Here is a 22733-nt window from a genome sequence, read left to right as displayed (position 1 = left end):
TAACAGGAGAAATCGTCGTGTTTGGGTCCGAGGCTGGATAGCCAGAAGGCAGGAGATGGGGGCATCCCACAAAATTGTGCAAGAGTTGGCCACGGAAGATCCCAGTTCGTACAAGGAGTACTGTAATAGTCAATTAGCGTAGTTTCTTCTGCGGCTGACCAAGCCATCGCTTTCGAGCCTCAAACTTGACACAAATTTATGTGAAACGTACGACGGGCGACATTTGAGTAAGCGATTAAATTTGAATGTGAGATTTGATTGGCTGAACACTAATATTTGCGTCACACTATTGCACGAAATGCTGCAGATGGTGGATACACAAAGAAATTTGTTGGGCGCAAGGTTACAAAAGTAGGACGAAATCAAACTGCTGCAATATTGCGCACAACGATTTCAGAGGTGGATACACGATGCAGTTTTAGCCATTGCGCCCAATATATTGCACCGTGTATCCGGGCCTTCACTGATTCGTTAGTTTTAATTGCAACCACTCGTGCGTGAAAAACAAAAGTGTCAAGTACCATTTGAAACTTACAAATAAAAATACCTTGTTACACTTAACTACAACAAAAACAAATTTTAAAACTTAGCAGTGTTCTCATTCATAACTAGCCGTCCGTAATTTCTTTGGTTTTGACAGGGAAAACTACTCCAAATGAGTATTTTGACTCTTGTTCACAAGGTCACAATAAACAAACAATTAACACTTAATGACTGGTCCCTTGGGGAACAGTGAATTTTGTTTCCCGAGAATCTCAATGTTTCCGGAGACGAAGTCGAGGGAAACATTGAGATTCTAGGGAAACAAAATTCACTGTTCCTGAAGGGACCAGTCATTAAGTGATTTGTTATATAGCAAAACAAATGGGTCAAACCAGTGGAAAACAAATAATCACTTTATTGACAAATGACGCTCAACAGCGGTCAACATTTCGCGGGTAACAGTGAATTGTTTCCCGTTTGACGTCATAGTTTTCAAAATGTTGCCCGCTCATGGCATTTGGCGGGAAAAAGTTTTATTGTTAGATGTCATGTGACCATGAACTAGCCAATGAATAGGCGTGCTGTAGCGGGAGAACGACAGCTATATATTTAGCCAGCCATATTTAGCGGTATGTCCAGAAACTTTAACTTGCTGTAAATGTTTGGACGTCTGTTTTTGTTAGTGTCTTCAGCGGCATTTTTATATCTTGCATTAACGACAATTCTTTAAAACGAGAACTTTAAATAGGGATTTGTGGCAGGTAAACTCTTCAAATATTTCTGAAGAATTCATGGCGGCAAGCTAAACCGCAAATTAATTAAATTAGACTTTGAGGCGACACAGTGGTTCTTTCGCTTTGAAACAAATTCCTTGCGCGGTTCAAAGAGGTAAACTTACGCCTCTCATAACGTAACAAAACTTTTTTCTGTAACTGACTTTTTGTCACCAAAAAGGCTCTCAGGCGTTTGGAAGGGTAATGTGAGAAGAAAACTTCGCAAACTCTACAGGTTTCATGGCGTCCTATAAAACTAATACACTGATCGACTGTTTAAAACCAAACCTTAACAAATGTAAGGTAAGCTTAATACCACAGTTCCTACGGTGAAACAAATTCTATTTTTTTTTCGCTGTACATCGTAACCAGACAAACTTGTTGGATTTACCCTATCATAACTCTATTAATTTCTAGATGATTTTAAAAAATTTTTTTTTTCCCCTCCCCTTTTTTAGCTTTTTAAATATTTTTTTATTTAATGTAAAGCGCCATGGACTAATAGTGGATTGGCGCTATATAAATATTTTATTATTATTATTATTAGTTCGTATAGTGTGATCGTCCGGGTGAGTGTAGTTTTGAAAAGAACTGTTGTTGGTGATGGACGTTTCGACAACCTGAGCGGAAGTCATCTTCAGAGTCAAGTGAATAGTGTTTGTCAGTCGATGATCTTATAAGTCTGGTCCGTTGAACGTGATTGGTCAGTATAGCCATGATGGTATCGGCTGAAAGAGTCGTGTAAAGTTTGTCATCAGTCATTGGTTGGTTTCGATCCGTCTGTCGTTAGTCAAATAGGTCGGTTTTTGGTCCGTGTATTGTTAAGTCGGTCTGTTAGAAGTCCATTTTTCGGTTTCGTTTCTGTCATGGATAAGTCGTTTGTAAGGCGCCGGTAGTTGTTGACATCTGTTAAGAGGCGTTTGTTCTAGGTTAGTGTACGAGCTTTCCAGAGTCAGTCGTTGAAAATAGTTTGTACTGTAGGTTAAGCACTGAGCAGAGTCCCAGTCAATGTTGTGGTTTGTCAGTTCATGATGTACAGCAATGTGATTGTTGGCATCACCATTTCTCGTGGCTCGTTTGTGTTCAGTCAGTCTCGTGTTAAGGTTTCTGCCAGTCTCACCAATGTAGGAAGCCTGGCAGTCGGAGCATTTGATCTTGTAAACTGCTCCCTGTCTGTCGTTAGGTTCGTCTCTGTCTTTCACGTTGGTCAGTAAGTGTCGTAACGTAGTTGTAGGTTTGTGGGCTACACGAATGTTGTAGGGCTGTAGGATCCGTGAGATGGTCTCAGAAGTGCCCTTAATGTAAGGTATAGTCACTGTAGTAACAGGTGTAGGGTTCCTGTTCGTAGCGTCAGCTTCAGTAGGTCGGTAAATGTTTCGTCTAATAAAGTCAGCGTTGTAGTTGTTTTTGTGAAAAACACGTTCAAGGTATCTGTTTTCGTCACGTAAGCTGTCCGGTGTGTCACAAACTAGTTGCGCTCGTCTCGTCAAAGTCTTTATAGTCGTGGCTTTGTGTGAAGTCGGGTTGTAGGATGATTCGTCAAGTAATCTGTCGGTATGCGTCGGTTTTCTGTACACTGTCGTTCGTAGTTCGTTGTTGTCGCGGCTTACCAAACAGTGTAGAAAAGGAAGTTTTCCATTTTCTTCGATCTCTTTAGTAAACTGGATGTCGGCGTTCTGTTCGTTTAGGTGGTCGTGAAAATTGTCAATTTCGTCTTTGTGAACGGCGGTAAAGGTGTCGTCAACGTAGCGTAACCAAAGCGGTATCGTTTGTCGGCAAGTTGCAAGGGCGCGTTCCTCCACGTGTTGCATCACAATTTCTGCGACAACAACAGAAACATGCGACCCCATTGCTGTTCCATGCAACTGTTTGTAGTGTTTACCGTTGTACTGAAAGTAAGTCGATGTAAGGCAAAGGTTCAGTAAGTCCATGATGTCTTCTGTCGGTAACGGTAGTTTAACAGTAGATTGTTGTATAGCGATCTCGGTACACTGTAGTGCTAATTGAAGTGGAATACTGGTCAACAGTGATTTCACATCAAAAGACACAAGTTTGTAGTCGTCAGGTATCTGTATTGTCTTAATAGCGTCAATAAAGTTCTCCGTAGATTGTAGTTTGCGTCTTGATTTGTCAGTAAGGGGTTGCAGTATGGTCGTCAAGTACTTAGATAGTTGATACGTAGGGGACCCACAGAATGACACTATAGGTCGCAATGCTCCGACTGCCAGGCTTCCTACATTGGTGAGACTGGCAGAAACCTTAACACGAGACTGACTGAACACAAACGAGCCACGAGAAATGGTGATGCCAACAATCACATTGCTGTACATCATGAACTGACAAACCACAACATTGACTGGGACTCTGCTCAGTGCTTAACCTACAGTACAAACTATTTTCAACGACTGACTCTGGAAAGCTCGTACACTAACCTAGAACAAACGCCTCTTAACAGATGTCAACAACTACCGGCGCCTTACAAACGACTTATCCATGACAGAAACGAAACCGAAAAACGGACTTCTAACAGCCCGACTTAACAATACACGGACCAAAAACCGACCTATTTGACTAACGACAGACGGATCGAAACCAACCAATGACTGATGACAAACTTTACACGACTCTTTCAGCCGATACCATCATGGCTATACTGACCAATCACGTTCAACGGACCAGACTTATAAGATCATCGACTGACAAACATTATTCACTTGACTCTGGACATGACTTCCGCTCAGGTTGTCGAAACGTCAGTCACCAACAACAATTCTTTTCAGAACTACACTCACCCGGACGATCACACTATACGAACTACTGATACTCCTGGGTTCAAACCATTTACTGTATTATCATTATTATAACTGTCAAGTGTCCACTGAGTGCTACCCTCCAAGGGCTTTTAATTCACAAAAAAAAAACTCTAGCACGCCTTGCGTGCCTATGTTTAGAGAAGTTAACCAAAATAGACCCTGAACTTACATTTTAAAGAGTTAAACAGGAGTTACAATTATACTACAAACTGAATTCTCTGCGTGCGCTCATACCCAGCACTATTTAAAGACGCGTTCTTTACAGCGTTAAAATCAAAATATTTTTAAGCAGAATTTAAAACTTTTCTTCAAAACGAGATATATTGTAGATAACCTTGTGCAATTTAAATTTATGCATTAAAAAGTGGGGGTCATCGTGCCCGTTTAAGAGAAAACGAGCATTTATTTCGCTGTCGAGCTTAGCTTGAGGGAAATCTCTTACGTTTTGCACACGCGCGCGCTAATGACGCAAAAATCGTGCGCAGTAGGGATGCGCAATGCAATACTCCGAGTTGATACACACAAACACACACACGCACGCATGCACGCACACACACACACACACGCGCGCGCGTGCTTATATCTGCACGTTTGATAAAAATAGAAGTCAAATAGTCGGGAGCACAGCCCGTCATGCACTTCAAGGCTAAAGTGGCACTTCGATAGTAAAGCTGGCTTGATACTGGCAGCCATTCTAATTCTTTTAGTATGGGCGTGACGTGATCGAATTTCCGTGGACCACTTAGAATTCTACATGCGAAGTTCTGTACAGATTGCAGTTTATCAATGTTACAGTTGGAGGAGTTTGCCCACACGTTTGAGCAATAAAACAGTTTACTAAAAACTAGGGCATTAATAACAGTGATGAGAGTTCCTCTATAAAAAGCATGTTTAACTCGATTAATTTGTCCAAGGCGAGACATGCAGGAGGAAACAGTGTTAACAATGTGATCATTGAAAGTTAAGTGGGGATCCAGTGTCACGCCTAGGTCCTTTGCCGCCTGGACAGGTACAAGTTCCTTTCCTAGCAATGATAACGTGAAATCTCGTAGTTTGGGAAGCATTTGTCTGCTGCCAAATACCATGAGTTTAGTCTTATCCGGGTTCAACAGTAGGTAGTGTTACTCCTGCTCCAATAGAAAGGCTAAAAATACTACACTGCCGACAAAGAGAGCATCGTGTATCTCAAAAGCGAAGAATTCACGCGTGATGGTCAGAGGTAGGGGAGTCTACTATACACTATTAATATTGTAGACCGACAAATTTCACAGATACGTATGCAATAAAAAATTGGTGTTGACTAACCTGCCATAGGATCGGCTCCAGGAGACAATACAAAGATTAGCGGCGCACAGGAATTGGAATCCACATAACTCTTAGCCAAGTCAAATGGTGGAGGCTGCACAAACTTACTACCAAGCTTGTCTTCCACAAAATTAGTGACAAGCGGCACAACCTGTGAACGTACAACAAACACATTTTATTTTTACACAAGACTGAGTGATCCGTTGAAGATGCTAGACTCTCAATGTATGTACACGATAATAGGTCATAACAAGGTTTATTATTACCTTGTCAGGTCTCAGGCATCTGATAACAATCATCTTCTGAAAGTCAGAGAGTTGTTCAGACCATGGAGCAGGAAAAGAAGCTCGGTGAGGTTCTTTACTATCGTAGATCTTACGCCACTCGTGCGTGTTACCCACAAAACTTTTCCTGCAAAATTTATGGTAAATATGTTAGGCAAATCAGTGTGCTGCGCTTGCCACAATGTACATAGAGTAAGAACAGGACTCCGAGGAACATTTGTACAGGTATCAGTGTACGAGTAATCAACAGAAATTCGCAAGATTCTTCAAACAGTAAAATTTTGATTTCATTCAAAGCCATTCTCAAACTTGTGAGTGTTTTGTGTTCGTAGAAGATATTCTACACCGCGTGTTCGGTGTCTCGTACAATTTTAAACTTGTGGAATAAGGCGTTGGCGATACGTTTCGAAAAGCCATTCCAAATCACACGTAGAAATTTATTGTTCTTGAAACTTTTTGACGTACGCGTTTTACGCTGCCACAATTGCGTTAAGTGCGAAGACATCCTACTTTTGAAATCGGGGAGAATTTTTGAACCATGATTCTAAATCATTTAGGCCGCAGGATGGCGCGTGTTCATGGCTTACTGATATAACTCTTTATGCAATGGGCTGACCAGGAGGGCTCTCCATTTGGGTGAAAAACAGGTTTTTCTGGTGGGAAAACCAAATGGAACGGACCTTTCCACTGAAATTCTTTTGGAAAATTTGGAATAGCTTGAGAGATGTTCCTCTTTTCTCGTTTTTACTGGAATGATGGGAAAATGATGCTCTGCGATGAAATACGCAGTCGTTTCGGTGGGAAATGAAATGGAACAGTCCGTTCCATTGGAAGGTTTCCAAATGCTGTTAAATGGTACACATTCAGTCTTACTGTTTATGAAAACTTTTTACTGTTCCATTCGGTAGAAAACTTTCACTGTTATTTTCATGTCAGGCTATTTGCCGTATCAAGCAAAGCATAATGAAAAAAGTTCACAAACCTGAAATCCTTAAAGCCACGAAGATCGCACATTCGACACAACTCGTCCCATGCCTTGTCTGACAGCCATGAGGGATCTGGGTTTTCCAGCTGAAGAGTGCAATAAAAAAATGAGAGGCTGCTGGCACTACTGGAAAGAAAAAAGTATTAACTTTATGTTACCTTGTTCTCCAGGCCCACTCCACCAGTCAGGAAAAACATGAATTCTTCCATGTCCATCTCATTCTTTGAGCTGAAAAAAAATGGACAGACGGCTTACTTAGAGAGTAACACTGAAAAAACCCTGCCTCATTTCAAATTTGCCCGCCCCCCGAAAAAAACCCTAAAGTGTTAAGCGAGACCACCGTGTTTGCCAACTAACAGATTGTATTCATCAAGCACCCGCTTACTCTTCTTTTTTTTTCCGTGAGTGCCTCACGATGTCTCGTGGCATCAACTCGGCATCAACTCTTGGAACAAAGCTCAGCACTAGCTAAGTCATTGGAGCAATGTTGGATATACGGCATAATTCACACTAAAATTTTCATTATACATTTAAAAAAAAATAAAAATATAGACTGAGCTTACTTCAGGATGTTGCAGCATAACACAAAGGAGAAGAGCAGCTTGTCTTTTTCAAACAAAGACCGGCAGACGTTACAGTATAGATTGTAAGTGAAGTGGTCACTCAGGTAACGCAATCGACGTTCTAGGATCTTGGACTTGTTGCTAGAATAAAAAGGACAACAAACTGAGATCAAGAATGAAGACTTATCGGAAAGATCGATATTGTAAGAACTATAGGTTATATGCATATCTAAAGGGTATCTTTCACAGGTCAAACTGTTGCCATGTTACACTGTTAGGTTGGAAAGATAACCACCACTTATTCATTAATGATTGAGTATCCTGCCACTACCACACAACAACTGGTAAAGAGCAGCAGTATTGAACCATCAAAGCGTAAGTGCTGGGAAAGTGTCAAGAAAAGTTAGCAGCCACGCTAAGTATTCTGTAAAAATAACTAAATAATACAAAGTACAAGATACTAACCTGTCGTGTATAGAGTTAAGGAACAGGTTGACAAACCAGGTGAGTGAGGACTGGTACATGGGATCAATGTTTGGTAGATCAGTTATGGAGAAGAACAGCACTGATGCGTGTGCAGCTATAGGATTATATCCACGCCTGGACTCATTGATTTTAGCTTCCGTCTCTTCTGCAACCTGAAGATTGATAAAGGCAATACATCGTCCTTGATCTGCTAACAGTACCACAAAAGCGAAAAGAGAAAAACGCAAAAGAGAAATATAGAAGCACGGGTTAAAGGCCTGGGAGTGTCATACAGTATGTAACGTAAAATAGTTTCTAATACCTTCTGTTTCTTTGTGATCTCATCGGAGAGCACCTGCAAGTTATTAGCATCAGTTCAGTTCTTATACTTATAGCATTTCATTCATCCTTCCCACTTTCTATTACATTTATAACCAATCCTAAAAGTGTCTCATATTCAGCTGTGAAAAAGAAGTCTCAAATGGACGTCAGAGACAAAATAAAGCCGTCACAGTCTCAATCCGATGACAACTCCTCTTTGCAAAAGACGTTTTAGGAAAAAAAACCTCATCTGACTCATTTGAGTATGATCATTTGACTATGATCTTTTCCTTTTCGTAAAATAGAGAAATTCTGTGATTCAGGTTTACATGGAATTACGAATACCGTGTCTTCACCTTTGACGAGTCTAAAATCTGGATAGCTGTCTCGTCCTCCAGGATGTTCCCTTCTGAAGAGGACAATGTTTCTAGAATCTTGTCCTCAATCTCTTTCAGTTGTTTCTTGTTAGCAGCACTCTGTACTATCAGCGCCTGCCTTTCTTCTTCAAGATCAGGTCTGAAAAAAACAACACGAAATAAGCTTGGGCAATGGACACTGCTGGATAGGAAGTATAAGAGCTTGTGACTCGTACCTTTCTTTAGCCACAACAATTCCCAGTAGTTGATCTTCCAGTCCTTCTGGAGTGATCATAAAGTTGAGAAGTGTGACCTTGGTGGACAGTTCAGGCAGGTAATGAGGGTTCCGCAGCTTAGTAGTAATGTAGAACCGAAAGTCATCAGAGTATTCAATAACACTTTCACCTAAACGGAGGCACTTCACACCGCCTATACAAAAACAAATCAACCGTGAGTGTATGTATTTGTTGAAGAAAAAAATCCCGAAAAGCTTTCTGTCGAGTTAGAGAAACAAAAGAGAAAGTTTGGAAGAGGAAATACACTAGCAACATCTGGGAGTTTCGTAATGAAAATTATTATAAAGGAGTCTTGAGGTAACTGCGAGCGGTCTGATTGGTTCTTTCTTGGTCGGGATTTTGTCATATGGACCGTTTCAATGGAAACGGTCATAAGCCGTTTATTTGTACCATATAATGAACAACTTATTAACCTAGCTTTCTCTTCCCGTATTGGGGAATATTGGCCCTCGGTCATTTCATGTACAGAGCCACGACCTAGGCCAAATATTCTTTAGTACGGCCCTCGCGCTCGGTTAGTAAGAGGTTAAATTTCACTTACTAGTATAAGAAGAATTGTTTTTACGAGCAGTGGCAACTTGGAATCTGGGATCAAATAGATTGCATTGAAAAGGAACAACTGGCCACTACAAACCTTGTTTGAAGGTCTGTTTTAGTAACAGGGGCTCTAATGATGGATCAAGTTCCTCGCCTACATTCTCAAGTAAAACAGGATTTCCAAACTGAATACTGTTCTCCAGAGTCCGAATGTAATCGGCGTCCGTCAATTTAATCACCTGGAATACGTAATCAAGAGAAGAACTCAGATATCACTAGCATTTATCAAACTACGTGTTACAAGCTGTTGCCCAACGCGATTAAAATTATAATTTCTCTACTTCAACGATACAGCAGCAAAGTAATGACCAAATTAAGATACGAATGCCACCTTATATAAAAGCGTATAAAGATATGTGGAGAAGATTTGAGTTGTATCCAGTTCAGTCCCAGGACCAGCTTACCGAGAGTTGATTATCTTTCTCAGAATTTTTAATCCATTTGTTTGCTTGTCCCTGTGGATCAATCATCAGCGGCCTACAGCAAAGAACACAAACAATCATGCAACCAACCACCGCACAACTGTACTCCACTACTTAAGCTGGTAAGCTGTGCCATCAAGGTGTCTGTGAAGTAGGATTTCTCTAAATCAATAGGGTGGTCAACAGGCGTACTCTCGTTCACTATCACTTGAGATACATGGAAATACATATATGGATACATGGAGCAAGGTGTTTAAACAAGCATTCAAGGAGCATGGTGAGCAAGGGGAAGAAATAACGATACATGGACGACTTCAGAGAAACGAGAAATGGACAGCGAATGGAGTCGGCGACTAGTGATAGAGCTAAAAGAAGACAAACAACACTATGAGCCCTTAGTGACAGCCTTATCTGTAAACGCGCACGAAGAGGTTGAGTAAGTGTACGTATAACTGAGACTGAAAAGGGAACCTAAAAATACCGTTAAAATCTTCGGGAAGATGTAACATACCATCTCCTGGTGTTATCCACAATGACCCCATTATCAATGGAAAATGAGTCAGTAGGAAGGCCAGCTATGTTCCATGCCCTGATCTTAATAGCCTGACCTAGTGTCTTACTCAACGAAAAGTCATCGGAGCAAGGAATGTTCTTCGACTACGAAAAACAAATGAAAAACATACGATTAAAAGTTCAGAACTTTGTAACTTTGTAAGCGTTCGAGGAACTGATTACTTCTCCAAAACCAAAGCAATCTGCAAAAGCCAATTACAACAAACAAATGAGAACTTCAAGCAAAAGCACGTAACCGGCACCAAGGCCAGAAAAAAAGAGCATGACAAGGTCGCGAATGGCTTCAGAGTTACATCTGACTGATTATTAAGTGGAGCACGTTTTTTTAAACCATTTACACAGAGTAGTGAAGCCAAACCAAAACAATTTAGAATTTTCTTACGACACCCAATGAAAACCTCTCTACTGTTTATGTTTGAGACCTTTGTGATTGCCTTCGTTTTGGTTTTATGACACTGAACCGAAAACCAGTCTATCGGTGATCTAGCCCGTGAAACAGTCTCTATTGTTTATAGCGGAGCTCCGGCGGCCCGAAGGGCCGCCAGGCGGAGCCACATAACTATAGGAACAGAACCACATGCATGCATAGAAATAGAAACCCATGCAACTCTTTTTTTATGGTCAACATAGCTAGCGGCATCAATCGCGGGCGCGTATGTCCTACGACGAAAAACCACGACGACGACGACGTCGCGAAACATGGCGGCCATACTCCAGCTGATAGGTCAACCAAGTCAGCCTTGGTTTACAGCGTACACTATTGATATTGGACTTCCGTGTTATGGTCATTTGACACCTGTAAATCGATGCATCCGCTGACCTGACCAGGCCATATCGCGGGCTCAGGCTTAGAGCTCACGAGGTCACGTGTTTATTTTGAAGTTGCCGGCTGACCAGGTACTGGTTTTCGATTGGATCGCGGGCCCAAGCCAAGCTTATTCATTGTAATCAGGAGCTCCGCTTTTAGGCTCGGCTAAATCTATATATCAGTACTATGCGTTAAATGAATAGCGCTGTGAGAACGAAAAGCTTGTCATGCACTCGCATGTATACAAGTGAGAAAAACGCGAGCTTAGAAAATGCAGAGAAAGTTGTGTGAGTACCTTGCAAATCTTGGTCCACTCTTGGGTACATTCCCTTCTGAAGCCAGCAGTGAACGCTCCTAAGTAAGCTATGACTCCTGACGAGATAAGTACATCACCTGTCAAATTATCGTACACATCCTGCAGTGAGGCTGCAGCTGCTGACCAGCGGTCTTTCTCTCCACCCAGGCCTCCAATTAGCTTCTCAGCTCGTTCTAGCTTCTTACCGCACAAATCCACCTGCCAACAAAAATCACAGAGAGAAAAAGGAACATCATGGATAAATATGGTGGTGTACTCAATTTTTTTCTTGACAAACACCTTCATCCTGGTAGTTTTTCTGAGTCTACCTACACGCTGGATGCTATGAAACGAGAACAAACTGCTAACAAAATGCTATGAGGTCATCTTTGATGACTTGCCCCCCTACATGGGTAAAATCTGTACTACATACTCTACAAGAAAACCGATACAACCACGAAACGGTCTCTGCACACTCTTTAAAATCCAACATATTTTCTGTACCATTACGGGAAAGCTATGGCACACTACACGTCGCTTTCAACTGATGACAAACTAATACTCAGAACCAACCAAACCTGAAATTCCAGTTGCTGTTTCTTGTCTGTCATCTCTGCGAACGTAAGTTTTAAATTGGCCAGTTTACCCTCCACCTCAGCTAACTCCTCACGCTTTGCATTTAAAATTTTCATGGTTTCTGCCAGAGATTCCTCAGCCTCAGCTAGACGAGCTTTCTTAGGTGCTACAACCTTGAACAACCAGTATCACAAATTACACACTAATTATAAATCTAACCTAACAATAAACTGCAAAATTAGAAGAGAGAGTAGCGGCTGCTTTAGTAAAATAATCTCGCGCAGTGGAAAACAACAAAAGTGACGTTACCTTAGCAACTCTGTCATATATTTCCATGGCTTGCACCCACTTACACAAACCTTCCGCTGCAGAAGATGCTGTACGAACTTTTTGTGGGTCAAAGTCTGGATTTGGAATGTACTCCTTTCTGATCTTGCTCATGATGTGCACCTGCAAAGAAGAATAACTGTTAAGAATAGAACGAAATTCTAAGACAGTTATTCCGCCAAGCCAACGTTCAGTTTTTTCATGACAAACGTTCTGTCTTTGATGATGTTTGACATCTTAGTTAGCCTCAGATCTCTAGTGGACACACCACAAGTCCTAGAAGTCGTCTTAAAAGAACTGCAAGAGTCACAAATTCTGCAGGAATGGGAAAACTCTGATGGCTTGACAATTGCAAACAAACGTTTTAAACATTACTTCAATTTATCTTACGGCTGTGGTTATATGTAGGTTCTTAGGCTGTCCCAGGCTTTCGCGCAACGCGAAAAGCGGCGGAGCGACAAATTGAGAAAGGGGCTTGGTGTGCCGCGCTTTTCCCTAAATTTTTCCCTCCCCGTTTTTGGCGCTGCGCCCCAACTAACGTAACGCCAGGAACAGGCTGGGCCATATGAGGTGCTAAGAGTGAATACCCGGCAACAGCACAGAAAATCCACAACAAACAAGCCTTACGAGATGAACATGCCAATGACTCACCGGAATATTGTCTTTGTCATATTCTTTAAGGTTGTTAAGAAAGTTCATGTCTCCCAGTAGCTTCTTTGATGGACCCCAATAGTCCAGAATCTTCTTTCCTGTTCCCGCGGGATCATTGATTTTCTCGGGTTTGATGTCCCGCATAACGCACACAGCTGACATGACGAGCTTAACCCCAGCGGGTGGATTAGTCATGGACTTTACGATAGTAATGTCTGCTGGCTGCCAGAAAAAAGTATAAATCAATTTAGTGTAATTCCCAGAAGGGAATCCAAGAATTGGACTTTCTGATTGGACGAAAGGTTGGCTTATGATAATATATTCACCGCACTAGGCGGAGGATATTGATAATATTTGTTACGTTAACCATCTAGTGGGTAAACATGGCGGACAGTTGGTGAACGAAACTCTCATTTATTTAAAAGACACCACTCCAATTCCGGGTTTTGAAAACATGAGGTATCGCTAAAGTGACCGAACTTTGTTTTTCTTTATGGAAGTTCTCGTTTTCAGACGATAAGTACAACTGTGTATGAAGTCAAAAACCATGTGAATCTCTTTTCAGTGGTGTCTCTCTCGCTTTTATTACCGTCTAAATCGATGTTTAATTTAATTTATAATCGATGTATTATAAAAACTACGGCTACATACGTGTATGCAAACGAACAATTGCGTCAGTTTATCCGTGTTTTAGTCCATTACTTTGTAGCTTTTGATATCCACCTCTGAAAATTATACTGAAACAAATGTATCCGCCTCGGGCTCACTTAACATGTTCACAGAGCTTAACTATAGCCCCTTTAACTAGCATTAGCAATGTTTAGTATTACAGAGGAAAGAAGGGACTGCTTGTATTTCAGGAAAAAAACTAATTATGTGCAACCTATCGCGCAGACGGAAATCATTCACACGTGTATTTTATTTTACGTACGCTACACACCTTGAGTGTGTTGAGAGCAGCTAAAGCTGCTTCCAAGGCAGGGATTGCTTCAGCCAAATCACCCTCGCACTCTTCTTTTAGGGCCTGCGACTCTGAAGCCTTCTGATTGGCTACTGCTTCGTCCTTTCTTACCAGTTCACTACGAGCTTCGACTTCAGCTGATTCCTTTTCAATGACCTGTCCAACAAGGAATTAACAATAGTTTAAACAGTTGTGCTTCCTTCAAGATCTGATATTGAAGATAACTGCCACACAAGGAGCATTCATACTTTCATCATCTTAGTATTTTCTTTGGCTGTTTCCACAAGCTGTGGCTGTAACTCCTCCAGTTCTTTCTGCATGTCGGCCACCTACACCAAAACACAAAAGATCGAGTTAGCTGTTGATAGAAGCTTTACAATGCCGTCAAGTGTTAACAACGCACCTGAGATGCAGCAAATGCCAGCTTCTCCAGACCTACTTCATAACGATGCTTGTTACGCATCACCTGCAACGGATCACAGATAAACTGTTAGGCTGGATTTCAACACCTACATTACATAAGATTGCATGTTACCAAGCAGCCATAACATTCTTTACCAGTATTTCAAAATAATAGTTAGACACTATGACACATAAATCCACTTTTGTAAGAAAAAAAAGAACTGACCAAAGCTTCTAACTTTTATAAACATCCCGATAAACGGAATACTAAGAATTGACATGGAAGAAAATGGTTTTGCCAGGAGTGTGGTTTAATGAAACTAGCAAAAAGATATGCGATGAAATGCTTGAGTAATGAGTAAGTAACTTTTGAGTAACTTTACCCGTGCAACTAAAACGAATGACACACCTCGTCTTGCTTCTTTCCTAGTAGTGTTTTTAATGAAGAAATCAGCTCCAGATATGATGTGGGAGTCACATAGTTATGTCGGCCGAGTTTGTCAAGATACCTTGCACAATAAAGAAATACACAAGCAAAACGTGTGTTACCCTAATTTAAAAGCAAAAATCACACAGTATAGTTCTATTGATAAGTAACTCATACCAGCTCTCATAACAGTTTGGAAGAACTTAAAATATATAACCAAGGGAACCCGCTTAATGCATGGTTAAATAGCTTAATCAGTTTGGAACACTGTTGTAACAAGTGCTGCGACTGAAACATCGGAAACTTTTAAAATGCGTCCTGTTACCTTTCAGACAAGTTTCGAGCACTGGTGTGGAAGTACTGGCAGATAGGCACAACTTCTTTGCGCTCATTGTCAGTCATTTCCACGTCTTGAAGGAACTTGTTAGCCACCATCTCAAGTGCATCTTCAGGCCACGGCTAACCAAAAATAAAAATAAAAAACAACAACACAGCTTGTACCTCATAACTATTTCGATTGTAGCTTATCTCGTTATTTTTATCAACAATGTTTCTCATTCACAAGGTACGTAACACTGAAACAGAACACTGCACTGATAGCAACTTTACAGAGGTTTGGAGCTAAACGTTGCTACTTGCTATGGAAGATAAGGAAACCATTTTGAGAAAAGGACAACGGCGTTAATTTTCCCTGAGAGTGCTACTGTTTATTTAACGTAGCGTTATACAAGTAGTCTACAAGAGTGATATTACCTGAAACCAGTCAATGGTGCAGCAGTTGATTAGTGCTGGGAATTGCCTGAGTCTGTTTCTGAATGCATCACCAATAGGACTCATGCACAACATAATATGAAGGTTTTCTTTACAACAATTCACAAAGAAGTTAAACAGTGCCAGAGGTGAGAATTCGGCATTCTTGTCTTCGGCTTGCGCTTGAGCTGCTGGACGGACGCTCTAAAGAGAGAGGAACATGCCTAGTCATAGTATGCTACTACTGGGAGGAAAATCACTTTCTCAACCTTTTAAATTCTAACTGAAAAATACGATTTGATAAGCTAGAGGTACCTCATTGAGTTCAGCTTTTTCGTCGACTGCAAACAAATTAGGTACTTCACCAGTGTTAAGTAAGCTGTCAACATCTTCCAAGAATGACTCCTCTTTAATCTGGGTGTCTGTTAACAAGAACACTGTGGGTTTCATCTGACATCCTGCACTCTTCAGCATCGTCTAAAGACAAACAAAATAATGCATAAGTTGATGACACAATGCGCATGCTTTTACCACAGAGTCAGTGTATCCCTGACCTTAATGTCTTCACGCCATTCAGGTAAACCATAACTCTTTGAGATCTCCGGTTGGAAGACATGGAAATCAGCAATAGCTGCCGCCAGGCGGGAGAGAGACTGTCTGCCACTACCTCCTACTCCAACTAACAAAGCATTCCCTCCTGGTTGCTTCAAAATACGACTGATGCGGACCAGATGCTCTAACACATACCTGTTATAATCACAGAAAATTAACAACAAGGAAGTAAAATCAATTCGAAATAACAGAGCAATAAAATTGAACTGGCTGGCCAATCAATGATTGGCTTGAAGAATGCAAACTTGAACACCGATATGGTCTACATCTACATTGGGTTCCCAGACAATAGTACACAGAAGCATATCACCTATGCTTCTGTAGTACAATAATGAAGGAACTGTATCTGACCTGAAAATAACCAGGTTCATCTGTGTCTTATGTGTTTGGTTATATTCTTCCAGACACTGCTCTACAATCTTGTAAAGTTCATCAATAGATTCCACTTCTTGGTACATGCGATCCTCGCCGATCTGAAAAGGTTAAAATAGCACTGACTTGTCGTTTGGTTTACAGTGAGAGTGTAATAAGCCTCACAGGAAGTAACCATTACTCTAAAGGGCTTAAAATGTTTAACATAATTGTTTAATCTCAATTCAGGAAAATGACGCAAATGAACTACAAAGAGATCTCAAAACTCAAGATACACACAAGTCATCATCACAAGTCATCATACACACAAACTAAAGCAATAGTTTGCTCCCTGAAATGTGATTGGTCCATTTATCCAATGTTATATAGCCTTAAACTTTGTTTGACGGAAAACAAACTTTGATTCAAAATTCACCGAACGACTATACAGCAGTAGTCATTCATCGTTTAGCCTGGCGGTAATTACGTATAAAATATGTTATAATTAAGCAATCTGTTTGTCAGAGAGCTTACCGCGTCAGGGTTAAGAAAATCACAGAACATCAGACTTCTCATGTCATCTTCAGAGGCCTGCATAGACAATAGCATTTACTTAACCTGTGATAAGTCACTGTCAGCCAGTTCTACAATCACAAAAAACCAACGAAGAAACAAAAAACTGTAGGTCATGATTTATTTTGTTACCGTTTTCTGGTCAGAGGACAAGTGCTTGAAAAGAGAGTCAAAATCATCTTTCAGGTGCTCTTTGGTGACTTTCTTTAGTAAGCTACATAGAGAGAAAATAAAAACAATCATTCAGACAAAGTTGATATGTAACATTATTATATGGCTCTGTCTCACAAGGACTGGGAACTACCAAATTGACGAATTTGATCGGCTGAAATCGATATTGAAAACGGTCTTGACTTCCCATCTAGACCGGTATCTAGACCGGTAATGTTTTTAAAAAGTTGCAAACTAAAATGCAAAGTCATTGACTATTTTCATCTAACAATATTTATTTATGGAAGTGCCAAAAAGCATGATGAAAAAAAAGATTAAAGAGGACGAGCAAACTTTGGCAAAATTAAATTCAGCTCATCGCCGTTCGCAAGCAAAATGTCAGTTAGTCAGGTTAGTACAAACCAGTCACATTAAACGAATTAAATTGTTTTTGTTTGCGCCATATGATAAACATCTTATTAACCAAGCTTAGTCGGTCTACATGGGAGAACCTTGACCTCGGTCGTGTGTACAGACGTCACTGCGTTCGATCTGTACTCACGACCTCGGTCAAGATTCTCCCATACAGACCTTCTGCATGGTTAATAAGAGGTAATAAATAAATGATTCAGACCTACCTGTGCAACCAGGCCCTGTCATTGTCATCTACCAGGCGATCATAATAAACACGATACACCTCATGAACCCACAATCTGAAACACATAAAAATTACGTTTTACACTGTATGGCTGAAAATTACTTCAGCGAGTCTAAGAGTAAGTGTGCAGCACCGCAAATGATCCCCAGACCGGAAATGATCCTCAAATTGGGCCGCAAATGATCCCCCATGTGGACTGCAAATGATCCCGCCGGAAAAGGAGGAATGGCATGGAGTTTGGTTCCATGTTTTTAATTATTTATTTTATTTTCATCATTCAAACGATAACTTAGAATAAATGTAAAGAAAAGATACTTACAACGTAAGCTACAATTTAAACATAATTCTCATGATAAATAATTCCATCTCATTTTCTCTAGACAATTCTGCTGCAAAATCACGGTAAAAATAAAAGCTCGTAAACAGCGCAACCATTTCCTCAACTGGATCGATCTACAACAATAATAGCTTAATGCTACCATAACGAAGACATAAAAGACTTGTAGTCCGCATCTCAACACTCCAAGCCGGTTTGGCTTTCGCATCTGCAATTTGCAGCCATAAATTCCATAGTGATGATGTAAACGTGAACTGAATCTGGACAGGAGCGCTGATTGGTTGACTTGCGTAGTATTTTGAGCGATCTAACACTTAACTTCATTCTCCCGTGTGAAACATATGGGGAAAACCGAGAAACTGGATATCATTACGAACTAAAAAAGGAATGGCAGCCATGAGCCGTTTTCGTGTAGGATTTCCAGACCAACGAAGTCCTGCTCTATGGACAACGTAAAGCTGATACATAGGTTACACCACTACAACCCGATATCCGTTATAATTTCTTGCTACCAACTTTCAAAATCGATAACAAGAGTACCCTGCGCATCAGAAGGGTTTTTTATTTCGCGTGATTTACCAAAACTGGAAACCGCACCTAGGGTATGACCAAACGTGCAGGCGAGAAAAGTAGTAAATAGAGATGCAGAATAATGATTGATCTATCTGACTATCCGTTCGCAATTTTCGCTTCTTTAAATTGTTATGAAATGTTATGATTAACAAAGCCGATTACAAGGCATTCCGCAAAGCTTCGACGGTAACCTAAATCTATTTTTTATTTTCATTAGCTTAAACAGCGCTTTTGAATTTTGGCGCTATTATTATTACGATTGTTATTTTTATTGTTACTATTATACTATTATATAGTTTGCTATTATTATTATTATTATTATTATTATTATTATTATTATTATTATTATTATTATTATTATTATTATTACTGAGCCAAGAAGTGGGCCTGCAGATAGCTACAGTGTATTTTTAAAGTAGAGTTTTTGCCATTTAAATGTGTAGAGTATTTTTTACTATTCTTATTTAAATTTTTCGACAAATGACAATAGACAAATTTATAAGGATTGTAAAGAATGAGTGTAATTTGTAATTCGTTTGTAAGTTAGTATTTCCCTGACATATATATTGTCCAAAGAATTTTTACAGTTGTAATTTTTTATAAGTCACTATTAAACATTATTATTATTGTTGTTATTATTGTTATTATTGTTATTATTGTTATTAGTGTTATTAGTGTTATTAGTGTTATTATTATTATTATTATTATTATTATTATTATTATTATCATCTATCCGAAGAACTATTCATCATGAGAATTATATGCCATTCCTCGTTTTCCGACGGGATCATTTGCGGTCCAATTTGGGAACCACTTCCGGTCTGGAGATCATTTACGGTGCTGTACAGCAGTCAGATTAATTTTGCATTTTTTTAGTTGTACTGCAGTGTATTGCAGTGGTCATGCGCGGCGTATATAATTTTCTTAGAAAGGAGTAATCGTACGAAAGCAAGTGCAGTATTTTAGCTTTTGCTAGATAGCGCGCGTTTGAGTGACCCGATTTCGGAATAGGATATATTTAAAATTATCCCAGAATAGTCATTCCGTCCGTAAGTCAATGGAACGATCATTTTGTCTGTGACTAAGGCAAGCCGTTGACTGTTGCGGGGCGTTTATAAGGCGTAGAATTCTTTTCCCTTTAGAGTGATCATTTTCGCAACCGGACAACTCAACTAGCTGTTCTTAATGTCTGACACCACAGGAGGCCTAGGTGGTAAACATCCATTCTTTTTTCGCATTCTTGCAACAACCATTTCTCTTAATAGTTTATGTTTCGAAGCAGCTCCTTTCTTGCTGATTCGCCTTTTCTTCGCACATCAATGTTCATTTCACCCGCGGGTGTCGTTGTGGAATAAGGCCAATTGGAGGTACCCGTACTTCTCTAGCGTCTGTCGATGTTAAGCTTGATCATTGTGATTTTAATGACGCAGCTAATTAGACTTAGACACAAGTCGAGCGGCGAATACCGAGTTAAGAGCGAGAGGATGTAAGTTCAACTTGTTGATTGTGATTCTGAATTACGCAGGCAATCGGAGGATGTCTCTAGCTGTCGTAAATACAGGTCAGCCAATTTTTATGCCCTTTCCTCAATTTGTGAAAAGTTAAGAGGTAGTGCACAATTTGAAACATGGATAAAGAGCATTTATCTTTATACCTGCTTAGCGTTTTCTTGTCAGTGAGAGCATCCTTTTTTATAAGAAGAACCCCACGGATCACCCGAGAGAAGTCTCTCAAGTTAAAGGTGTAGTGGGACTTGGCTGGAGTGGGCAAAAGATTAACCATCGCTTGCTTGTACACCTGGACAGAAGAAATAATCATGAGCCAACGAATCATGATTTAAATGAGAACTTGATTATCACGTGCAGACGACATGTAATATCACGGTGTTTAAAACAAACAGACTTCCTCTAAAGCTTTTGGGATACATTGTTACCTCCATTGTGGCTCCGACAATCATAGATCCCATGGTATAGACATCATTGGGAAATTCATTGCTCTGTAGAAAACACAAACGATTACGAAGAAATTGTTAGACATAATTCTTACATCACTGCGCTTCTTGCGAACGTAATACTTACTAGAAATGATCTACTTTAGCTATTAATTATTTTTTGCCGCGCAAGTTTAAGCTAGTGTTGATGTCCACATATCAAAGGGGGAGATTTAAAAGGTACAGACTGCTGCTGTTTTTGAGCTTGTTAAAGAAAAACGCTTTTTACTTCCCTGCCCTGTTGATGAAGAATTTCAACGTTCTGAGTTGGTCAGACACTGTTTAATATCTGTAACCACAACGTAATATCCTGCTTTAAGAACGAAACACATGGTTTGACTCCATCTAAAACTTAAACATACATATATACATACATACATACATAACTTTATTTTGACTCGAATTTATATAGGGGAGCTAAAATGCTAATATCTTAAAGTAATGATTACAATCTACTATTAAGACCCGATTCATAAAATGTACCATGTCTAGTGGGACCTCTCTGAGATAAGGGAATGTCATCCCCAGGGGAGAGACAATTGGGTAAGCTAGCTTCTGAACTAAATCGTCAATACGTTTAAAGAAGGAATTGTTTATTTTTGAAGAGTAAGAGCAATAAACCTACTCTGAAATAGAAGTTGACGATAGAGGAGAAAATCCTTGTCATAGTGTCATCACCAAACGTGGCAACTGAGATCACATTGAAGTGTCTTAAGAAGCGAGGAGTGATGGGGTTTCTACCACCTCCAGGAGGACCCATGGCACACACGAACTGAAGGTCAATCAGTGCCAGTTTAGACGTGTCCTTACGGTCATACCAGTTCCCATGGTCCAAGTACTGACGAAGAAGTTCGATTGGAGGCTGGGCACCATACTTTTCTAGAGCAGGCATATTTACGTCATCCACGAAAATTATAAACCTGTTGAAATAGTAAAACCACGGTGAAATGTTGATGATAACAGAGAATCTGTGTCGTTAATTACATGGAAACATTAACAGCTAGTAAACGCATACCGTTTCCCTACTGGTGGACCAAACACTCCTTTTCGTCTCTTATCCAGTTTAGACATGATTATGTCCTACAAATGTTTAACAGAAGTACCAGTTATTTCTTTTCCGGGAGGAAATAGTTCTGGGGAAAGAACTAAAAAGTACTCGTTTGAGCCCAGCTAGATAAATGCACAGACAAACATTGCAGTTACCTGAGTCTGGTTAGCACTCGTCTGAGCAGAGAAATTAACGAAGGCAGGAATATACGCATCTCTGTTGATTCCATTCATGAGCTTGTCCTTGATATAAACTGACTTTCCAGTTCCAGTGGGACCAACGAAAAGCAGGGGTTTGTTATTGTTAAACATGATCTCCATTAGGTGTGAATAGCGAGCTGTGTCCATAGTAGGTACAATGATATCGCTGATCCGCTGGCCTTTCCCCCCTGCTACACCTTCCTTGATAGTCTTTGTCCAGGGAAGCCAGTTACCACGACCCTTACGCTAAAGGCACAAGAAAACCTAGTTCAATTATATATTCTATCGCTAAGTAGAAGTGACTACACCTTATGTGTCCCATACCAAAAGGGCTGATGATGAGAAAAAAACACTGTGGGGGATTAATACTAAATAAATACATTACATTACCATCATTGATGTTTCATACCTCAAATAAGTAGTCATAGACTAATCCTTCATTTGGAATAAGTGCTTCAATCTTTCCCACCAGCGAGGGAATAGCATGCTCTTCAATTTTTCCTGCCATTAGATCTTTGAAAAACGTATCAAATTTGACTCGACTGTCTGTATCCACACAAGCGCCAACTGACCACACCAAGGCAAACATGAACGATGACTGCAATCAATAAAACACACCTTTAATACACAATCATCACCATGATATTACCGCTGAACACATTAGTGCGACAAAACAACTTACAATCAACCATGACTTCATGTATTTGTTATCCTCTGCAGGGATGTCTTTCATGAGAATTTCCACCAAGTTCATAAGCGAGCGAGCGAGATTACTGTCTTGCAAGGACACAGGCTCCTATTCGACATC

At 40.2% G+C, this 22733-nt stretch overlaps 1 protein-coding gene across 2 annotated transcripts in view; it reads right to left on the bottom strand.

The window, feature by feature from the left end:
• LOC110062396 (dynein axonemal heavy chain 12-like) overlaps positions 1-22733 on the bottom strand; it is a 110828-nt gene that overhangs the window by 22475 nt on the left and 65620 nt on the right. For both annotated transcript variants that reach the window (XM_020769278.2, XM_089273247.1), the window contains exons 42-76: positions 22608-22721; positions 22335-22523; positions 21881-22171; positions 21693-21757; positions 21303-21597; positions 20621-20683; positions 20342-20484; positions 17758-17832; positions 17102-17183; positions 16931-16987; positions 16397-16518; positions 15988-16180; positions 15749-15910; positions 15437-15637; positions 15009-15142; positions 14666-14765; positions 14258-14320; positions 14103-14183; positions 13834-14010; positions 12894-13115; positions 12225-12365; positions 11918-12088; positions 11340-11558; positions 10175-10320; positions 9646-9718; positions 9279-9420; positions 8585-8777; positions 8349-8508; positions 7994-8026; positions 7672-7844; positions 7207-7347; positions 6802-6871; positions 6641-6729; positions 5641-5785; positions 5375-5525 (exon numbers count right to left, since the gene is read on the bottom strand). In XM_020769278.2, the coding sequence (XP_020624937.2) occupies positions 5375-5525; positions 5641-5785; positions 6641-6729; positions 6802-6871; positions 7207-7347; positions 7672-7844; positions 7994-8026; positions 8349-8508; positions 8585-8777; positions 9279-9420; positions 9646-9718; positions 10175-10320; positions 11340-11558; positions 11918-12088; positions 12225-12365; positions 12894-13115; positions 13834-14010; positions 14103-14183; positions 14258-14320; positions 14666-14765; positions 15009-15142; positions 15437-15637; positions 15749-15910; positions 15988-16180; positions 16397-16518; positions 16931-16987; positions 17102-17183; positions 17758-17832; positions 20342-20484; positions 20621-20683; positions 21303-21597; positions 21693-21757; positions 21881-22171; positions 22335-22523; positions 22608-22721 (4876 nt within the window). The remainder of the gene's footprint in view (positions 1-5374; positions 5526-5640; positions 5786-6640; positions 6730-6801; positions 6872-7206; positions 7348-7671; positions 7845-7993; positions 8027-8348; positions 8509-8584; positions 8778-9278; positions 9421-9645; positions 9719-10174; positions 10321-11339; positions 11559-11917; positions 12089-12224; positions 12366-12893; positions 13116-13833; positions 14011-14102; positions 14184-14257; positions 14321-14665; positions 14766-15008; positions 15143-15436; positions 15638-15748; positions 15911-15987; positions 16181-16396; positions 16519-16930; positions 16988-17101; positions 17184-17757; positions 17833-20341; positions 20485-20620; positions 20684-21302; positions 21598-21692; positions 21758-21880; positions 22172-22334; positions 22524-22607; positions 22722-22733) is intronic.

This window comes from Orbicella faveolata, unplaced genomic scaffold (assembly GCF_042242905.1).
Source record: "Orbicella faveolata isolate gen_17 unplaced genomic scaffold, um_ofav_v1 contig_35, whole genome shotgun sequence".
NCBI classification, from domain to species: domain Eukaryota; kingdom Metazoa; phylum Cnidaria; class Anthozoa; order Scleractinia; family Merulinidae; genus Orbicella; species Orbicella faveolata.
This window is presented reverse-complemented; position numbering and strand designations above follow the sequence as displayed.